This window comes from Hirundo rustica, chromosome 8, assembly GCF_015227805.2.
Source record: "Hirundo rustica isolate bHirRus1 chromosome 8, bHirRus1.pri.v3, whole genome shotgun sequence".
Taxonomy (NCBI): domain Eukaryota; kingdom Metazoa; phylum Chordata; class Aves; order Passeriformes; family Hirundinidae; genus Hirundo; species Hirundo rustica.
Genome location: NC_053457.1, coordinates 35,887,751 through 35,896,398, shown reverse-complemented (window position 1 = coordinate 35,896,398; position 8,648 = coordinate 35,887,751). Strand labels below are relative to the sequence as shown.

General features: G+C 40.5%; 1 protein-coding gene across 1 annotated transcript; it reads right to left on the bottom strand.

Annotated features, from left to right (window-relative positions):
• Nucleotides 1-838: 838 nt before the first annotated feature.
• On the bottom strand, nt 839-8,648 carry LOC120756141 (vertebrate ancient opsin-like). Its single transcript, XM_040071940.2, has 5 exons — nt 8,288-8,648; nt 6,565-6,775; nt 5,869-5,986; nt 2,964-3,203; nt 839-1,891 (listed from the first exon to the last, which is right to left on the bottom strand). The coding sequence occupies exons 1-5, from the start codon at nt 8,646-8,648 to the stop codon at nt 1,694-1,696; spliced, it is 1,128 nt and encodes a 375-aa protein (XP_039927874.1). The 3' UTR covers nt 839-1,693.

Here is an 8,648-nt window from a genome sequence, read left to right as displayed (position 1 = left end):
ACATTTGAGTTTAGGGTTGAGCTCTTACAGAAGTTCAAGCCAAAACTACACTGTAAAAGGCAGTCACCACATGAAATTTTGTGAGACTAATAGGAAAACTATATAGTCTTTTGCAGTGAGCTCTCACATGTGCAGCTCATGATTTTATTTGCAGACGAACTCCTCTCTTTGGATATTACCATCCCAAAATGAAATCAGGGCAATGGAATTTGAACATCCTTCTAATGAGAAAATAGAAAAAGATCCAATGCTTCCTAACCTCTCCTCTTCTGGTAAGGTCGCTGTGTAGAAAAGGTCCAAAGGGCTTTTGTAAGATGCAAAACCAAAGAGCGTGATCGTCCATGGGTGTGAGTGCTGTGAGGGCCACGAGCAGGAGCAGATGGCGAGCAGCCCAGCGAGCATGTCAAGGCCAGAGTGGCTCGGGGCCACGCTCCCATGCTTGTCCCTCCACTCCTTGCAGGTAACTACAGCTCGCCTCCTCATGAGCAGGGGAATCATACCGAAACCTGTCTCTGCAACATACCAGGGTTTCAGGATATGCTTTGTGCTGTATGTCTGTGTTACCTTTTCCTGATCCTCCAGTGTCCCCGGCTGCTGCAGGAATGGTTCTTGACTTCCAAGTCAGCAAGGTACTGCTCAGGGACTGGCTTTGACCACAGGTATCTCAGGTATTCCCACTCTTTTTCAAGGCAATATAGTTTTTCAAACATTAACTTAACAGAAAGCAGAAAAACATCTGATAGAAACAAAATTTCTTCATTCTGTGTAAAATAATTTTATTTTTTTGAAGTAAAACTGAACCATGGATGATCCATTCCACATCACATTTCTATAGATAAGGACTGTACAGGGTGGAGTTAATGTAACTTCCCTATACCACCATGGAACAACATTTGTTTCAACTGGCATTGTACTAACATCTTCTCAAGAAATAATGCTTTTCCATCCTAAAGCGTTTAAATGCAGTCAGCCTTTGCCTTTTCTCCTAATATGCATTCAATTAAAGATAGATTTTATATAGGATTAAAATTCCAATGTGCCTTAGCACAAGCTTAATTCTTAGCAGCACTTCATATGATGATCCCAAACACTGTGCAAACCAGAAGTCTGTCTTTATTACGCTCGTAACCTGGTTTGGCTTTTCATGTGCAAGTGACATTCCGCTAAAGCTAAGTATATTGCTGCACTTCACTGTGTCAATTAAATATGAGATGGAATACAGCCACAGAAAGCTGGCAGTTTCCGTTAGTTTTCACTGTTTACAGAAGCAGTATTTGTGTTATAGTCCTTGCTTCTAAAAGCGGAGGTGTAATAACATGTTAATAATTTATTCTGGAATCAGCAGCCCAGTTTAAGCAGTGAGGACGTGACTTAAGCAGAAACAAGGACTTAAGGATTGGAGGGAGAGAGACACACAGCAGAAACAGTAGTGGCACGACTACCTGCTACAGGTGGATTGTGGGTTGGGAAGAGGAATGCAGTGGAGGAAGGGACTCAGCTTATGTTTGAGCCAAGAAGCTCTTGCACACACTGAGGAGTCTGGGATCTCAAACGCTGATGTCGACAGGACCACAGTGTCCCCAGTGACAACCTGTCTTTAGTAGGTGATTGTAACAATGACATACACTGTAGCATTGCATTAATGATCCCATCTCCCACTCTGCATGGGACACATTTTGTTTTCGGAAGTTGTCTAGAGAACCAAAGATTGTCGGCTTCTGTGTTCATCCCCAGTTTTCCTCTTAGGAATGGTGCTGTGAACTGCCATGGGGGACATCTCACTGCCTCTTCTGTCCTGGCTGAGCACTGCTCTCTCTGAAGTCAGGTTCATGTTGGACTCCGCAGTTCCTATGGCACTGCAACTGAACATTTGAATCAGACACTGCCTGAACTAAAAAGTTGAAAAAACAGGAGATCAATAAAAACACATAAGAAATTTAAAAACCGTTCTATAAATCAATCTGCATATTGGCTAAAAGTCTTGGAAATTCTCTCATGAATCAGTTGGAAATATAAAGAAATAACCCCATAAAATATATTTGCCTATGCCACCATGAAGAACTCTAAACCTAAAGATCAACTATGTCCTCAAAAGACCCAATCAATCTAAAAAATAATTTTTCTTTTCTGCTTCTAGCTAATCATATCTAATGAACATAATTGGTCATTTCTCCAGACTCATGCTTTCATATACTAAATTCCTGGCTAGTCAAAGATGGGGTTTTGTCGTTTACATCCACAAACAGGGTGAAGTGTAGCACACATCTACATGGTTTGGGAGATCAGCGTGCTGTCCCACAGGATATAAGATAAGCAATAGCTCTCTCTGCAGGACTGAAAAAATAAAGTCACTATTTCTTATTCCACAGCCACTTAACAATTTTTCTTTATTTAATTTATGTGCTTGATGCCACCACTCCCTGTGTTGCATTCATTGCAGAAATCTGCCCGTATTTATTATCATGCTGTTATCACTGTGAGGACATAGCCCTCTGGTTCATCCCCATGTCAATTCTTTATTCCTGCATTCAATCCTCTGCCCTCATTCCAAAGAAGAAACCCCCCTGTTAAATGTTTGTGTGCAATACTTCTACCCCTCCCTGCACATAAACCACAAATGCCTCATTTCCCCAAGAAAAATTCAAGCTTCAAAAATATGCAGCCCACCTCAAGGTCAACTTACTGTGTTACATTCCTATACATAATTTTTATACAGGAAACTAACTCATGTTCCCTAAGGGCTGATTTTGCTTTATAATATCTAAACCAAATAATCATTAACATATTTCAATCATGCTCAGAGGTTTACACTATCTTCCACCAGGCAGATTATTTTTTCATTCTAAATGCTGGATATTGTAATGCTTGTTAGCTAACACATAGGTAGGTAGAAAGAATTCATTATAAAGCAAGACAAAATAGCAAAATATGAGTGTTAGAGACACTCTGAGAGCATACAGTACCTGTTTGTTCATAAAGACATAAATAATTGGATTATAAACCGTAGCTGTTTTGGAAAAGAAAGCCGGAATTGCTGCCAGACAAGGATCCAGCTCAATGGAGGGATATGCAGCGACTAGGAGAGAAAAGGTAGCGTATGGCATCCAGCAGATTAGAAAGGCGATGATCATAAAAACAACCATTCTAGTCACTTGTCTTTCAGGTCTCCTGGTAGTTCCCAGCCTGTCTTGTGCATCTGACACCTTTTAAGAAAAGAGAAAAGATTCCAGAAAGCAACAAGTCCTGTCACCCTGGTTTTTCTGAATTTTTTTTAAAGCCTTTTACTTGTTCATAAGATGGAATCAGTTTCTTTAGTTTCTACACAATATTAGGAGCAGTTTTCTCTTTTCTCACACATGGGAACATAAACAAACCTTTTGTTTTTCATTCCCTGTCCTTTGTTTACATATTTCTAGCCTGAAAATAATTGTAACTAACAGCTGGTCTGGCCACCGGGCTGAGAAGCGGTAACCCCAGAAACCAATCCACGACCAGACCTACAAATGTACAAACCGTAAGAAATAAACAGGCTAGGTCTCGGCCTTGAGCTGTCTCTGAGGAGCAGCTCTGCCCTACAAGTCTCCTGTCTCCGTGCGATTGCTTTGCGTGCCGCGGTCACAAAGCCCAGCCAGCGACTGCAGCGAGCGGCCCGGTGCCCTGCCGGGAGGGAAGAGCTGCTCCTCCCGAGTGGGGTAGCGCAGAGGGATGGGTGCCGCAGTTACTGCTGGGGGGCGTGAATTACCATATACCAGCCTTCGTAAATTGTCCTTTGCTTAACTATCTTTGCGTTTTTATTGTCAAAGTGAAAAAGAAGGACATCACGGTGAGTCATAAGGAGATAGTGAGCTGAATTCAAGCGCTTTCTATTCCGTGTAGCTTTTGCAGACAATGGGGTGTCTGACATGCTATTACAGACAGCATGCTGCTGAGCTGTGCAACCTCCTAACAGAGGGGCAAATTCACACCAGGGGAGTCTGTCTGGCTCAATGGTGCTCTATGGCCTTCCCCAGAAGAGCATTTACTGATGCATTTACTGAGCATTTACTGATCTGATAATGATATCAGAATTAAAGTGGGATTGCGGCACTTAGTAGGAGTGTTCTCACTCTTTTCCTCAGCGATCGTGCAAAAGCTTAAGCACAGGTGTTCATACAGAGATTAGCTGATGTCAGACACCGTCTTTCTGGGAAAGATCCTTGTTTGGTTTCTGATGACTTAGTGAAACAAGGTGTTGTTACGAAATGTTACTTTACATGAGAAATAATTAATAACTCTGGCTCCAGAAAAGTCTTGTGCCAGGTCTTGCAATATTACATTCTAATAAAATAGGATTTGTTTGCATAACTTGGCCTTTTAACTTCCTGCAGTAATGTTAGAACTCTATTGAGACATTTTCTATAATAACTTTTGAACTGCACTCGGAGAATTCAACATGTTTAGTACTTAAAGAGGTATAGAAGCACCTCCTAGGAATGGCAATGTCCTCGCCTCTGTAGAAAGTTTCAATACATGTCAGTTTTTACCAAATATAACAACAGCAAGACAACAACAATAATGAATTGTTACAATAACTGCAAGTTATTAGGCATTAACAAAGGCTGTGTTTGATACTAATATATTCCCTGCCAATATATGAGATTTCTACAGCATTTTTTCATGTATGCTTTTCCTACACAGAGAGCAGCCCAGCCTCTCTTCTAGCAGGAGTAGTCCTCTGGAAAAGGAACACAATCTCCTTTATTGCACTTTCAGCTGTTTCATCTCTGTCTCATATCAGCCTGGTCTTTTTTTCCACATACAGATTTTCCTTTCTATTTAAAGAAAAACATACTGGTGCTTTATCTTACAAACACAGGAATACTGCCATAATAATTTATCTCTATTGTAAACTGCTAAATTGATATTTTCCTGAAGATTAATTTCTTTCATCGACTTCGATGTTGCAGTGAAAACTACAATTGGCATTGTAAAGCTGGGGTCACTGGGACTGAGCGACTGGCAGATTATTCCACTCAGGAACAAGCCTACACTGTGACAACTGTGGGACAAAATGCATGAGGAGAGATGGCTGGGAACATCAAGACACCAGTTCTGGTGCTTGGATCTCTCTCTGTTCACTATAGTCAGATTTTTGAAAATTAACTCAGTTGTGAGATATAATCATATGCCAATTCATTATAGATTCACAGAATATGTTGCAGAGCTTTGCAGTAAATAGAAATATCAATATTTTCCCAAAATTTTGTCCCCAAATCCTGTACCAGACAGGAATTTTCCTATCCTGTTGTCTTCTTTGTCACTTTTTGCAGCTTCTCTTTTGGATCAGGTCAACACAACCATTAAAGAAGATTCAAAAGCATTTCTCAAGTATTTTTAATACTCCTTATTAATATTTTGTTTATTGAACAGCATTGCATTATTTACAAAGGCTGCATCTTATTTGAGAGTATTACTAAATAGTAGGCAGCACTCTTAACATTTACAACTGCAGTCATTTTAAGCTTCATTCTTATTTGCCTGGTTTGAGTCTTATGAACTGTCACTGAATTGAAGAACAGTTGTGAATAAAGCAGTACTGGATCATTCTGTTTATATATGAGGTAAACATTCTTTCATTTGTATAATGTTTGACTGATGAGATGTACTGATAAGTGATGTGAACTCCACACTTTAAAATATCACTTCTAACCATAGCATGAATTTCTGTGTGTAAAGAAAATTATATAACAAGGGATGTAACTGAATGCGTTTGCTGCCTGCGAATCTGATCTGCTTATGTCTGATCTTTACAGAAAATCGAACACAGTAATTCCAAACGTTTGCATGCATACACATTTTAAAGGTTTACTTATGAGTGCTTCTTCTTACCTTTTTTAGCTTCTGCATCAATTTTCCATAGGATACCAAAATCACAAATAAGGGTACTATAAAACAGGTGGTGAAGAAGGTAATAATGTATGCACGGTCAGCATAAGCTCCTGAGTACCTATATAAAATACAAAATACCTTGGGCATGTACACTACTACTATGTGCTCTTATTATTTTCTTGAATATTAATCTTTCTTTTCAAAGACGTCACTAGTATTTTTCTCAAATGTTTTTTTATTCGACATGCCCCTTTGCAGTTCTAGTCATATCACCAGATGGAGCACTGGGCCAACTCCCTGCCCAGGGGCTGGGAGAGGATCCTACAACTGTAGGTGCAGTATGAAAGAACTGTGGGGCTGCTTAGGTCGGAAGGGATGTGTAGTCCAAACTCCTGCTCCAAGTAGAGCCAGCTATGGGGTCAGACCAGCTTGCTCAGAGCTTTGTCCAGTCTTCTGAAGAAAATCTATCTCTTTGTCCTTTGACTCCTGACAAAAACCCACAAGGTCTAGAGTGATTTTTGTTTTAGAAACTGATCATGGAAAATTTTGATCAGTTTTATTACGGGTTTCTTTATTTTATTTTTTTTTTCCCAGAGATTTACATCATCTTTAACCCTTTCCTTTAAATTTCTGTCCCTGAGACATCCTAAGCTGCAAGTTTCATTTTTTTACCATACTCTGTGAGAGCAGCCTTACCAGTTAAGCTCGCAAGTAGTTCCAATCTTACTGGTGGTATAACTGCTCCAACCGATTGTTGGTGGAATGGTCCAAATAAAGGAAAAACTCCACACAAAGACAATACCTAGAGCTGCATCCTTGCTCCTCAAGCGCTTATTTCTCAGCGGGTGGCAGATCAAAATGTACCGCTCAAAAGCCAGCAGAGCAAGAGACCAGAGAGCTACAATGCCTGTAGCAAGAGAACACAGCATCCAATTTGGGTAGATCGCTGAAAAGCAAACACCATCCCAAATTACAGAATCCCTGAATGGTTTATTTTGAAAGCATCTCTGGAGGTCATCATTCGCCCTCAAGCACTGTCCGTCAGCAGGTTGTGCAGGACCCCGTCCAGCTGGGTTTTGAGTGCTGTGGAGATGGAGACTCCACAACCACTCTGGGCAACCAGTTACACTCTTTGACTACCCACAACATCAGACATCCTTTCTATCAGCACAGGTTATGAAAGGATGGGCAATTTATGTGCATTATTCTATTATTAATGAATAGCATAAGAATTTCACATTTATCCAGTTTGACAGTCTATGGTATAAGGGCTACAAAACCAAGCAGCTTATCAGGCCAGTCAAGTGATTAGGACCTACACTTTTCATTTGGCTCTTCTCTGAAAAGCTGCGAATTACGTGTAGCATCCAAATTAATTAACTAAAATCTTCCAAATACTATCTTTGCAAAAAGTATTTCAGGCTATCAGAAAACTCAAACCTGCAGACAGCTGCCCACAACAGCAAATTACCAATTTAGGCACATATTACTTGGTGGGACACCAAAATCTCAGAATAGCCTGATCTTTCTCCATAGGACACAAGCTTACATGCCACAAACTGATGAATAAGTATTGTCCCTCACTGTCATTCCCTCTGTCTAGCTAAAACAGGCAGAGAGCAGCTGTGGGATTTTATTTCAGCACTGTGAGTGATTCAGCTGAGCTGAGGATCAGTACTGTGTGTGATTTAGAGCAGGGACAAGCATTACTGGCTGTCTTCATGCAGCTTCAGAAACAGGCACAGGATGCAGGAATGAGCCTCTGTCTCAAGTGAGTAGATGCCCCATTTTAAACTAATACACCATTTATTCTGCAGAGGTGTATTTACATGGGGTACTGTGCGGTGAGGATTTTTCCTCTTAGAGTACTTCTCATATATTTTGTAGCAAGTGAACAAAGACATGAAAAAAAAAAATTACAGAAAGATGTAGATGTGTGGACTGACTGTTACAGATGCTCCCTGCTCCTTCAGTCCCTGAAAGATAGAGAGCACAAGATGTTCTGTGCCCTAAGATTTTCCATAGTTTATGGGTAGCCACTCACTCTTTTTCTCTCTCTCTTATTTATCCATATATGCGTACAACTAAATACAAATATTGAATGTAGCTACACATAAGGATTTTTTTCCTGAAATTGTTTTACCATAGGCCCCATAACACTGCTATTCTATTGGCAAGCTTTTCCTCATCCTATGAAACATATTCAATGATCAGTACACATGCGACAGTACACATGCCATTTATATGACATGGATAGAGAGATACACTTTTCCACTCTCCACTACAGAATATATGTAACAGGGGAAAATACCAGTGAATTCAAAGGCATGCAAAGTCAGTGACTTAGGAAGCTGCTGCAGAATACGCTGAAGGAAGTTGAAGGAAAAGGACATAAAACTACAAGCAAAATCAAGCTTACCAAAAAATGTGACGGCAAATCCTTCCAGTACGCAAGCCCAGTATCCCATGAAAAAATAACCTTTTAGATTTGTTAAAAAGCTGATGGTACCACCAGTAAGTGAGACCAGGAAATCAGCCACAGACAAATTGACTATGATATAATTGACAGGTTGTCTCAATTGCTTGAACTTAAAAGTTACCAGGATTACAGCCAGGTTCTCAGCAAGTGACAGGGAGGTCACCACCAACATTACTGCTGCCAGAAGTCTGAATTGCCAGGGCTGGATGGAGTCCAAGGGACGACGGAAGGGATCCCATCTGGCAGGAGCAGGGTAACTGGACAAGAGCGACCCGTTTTCAAATGCTCCGAATGCATTCAT

Coding starts and splice junctions, on each gene's coding strand:
- LOC120756141 (XM_040071940.2), bottom strand. CDS start 8,648: ATGAATGCATTCGGAGCATTTGAAAACGGGTCGCTCTTGTCCAGTTAC. Junction 5,987..6,564: donor ACTACTTGCGAGCTTAACTG/GTAAGGCTGCTC, acceptor TATTTTATATAG/GTACTCAGGAGCTTATGCTG. Junction 3,204..5,868: donor TGATGCAGAAGCTAAAAAAG/GTAAGAAGAAGC, acceptor TTTTCTTAAAAG/GTGTCAGATGCACAAGACAG.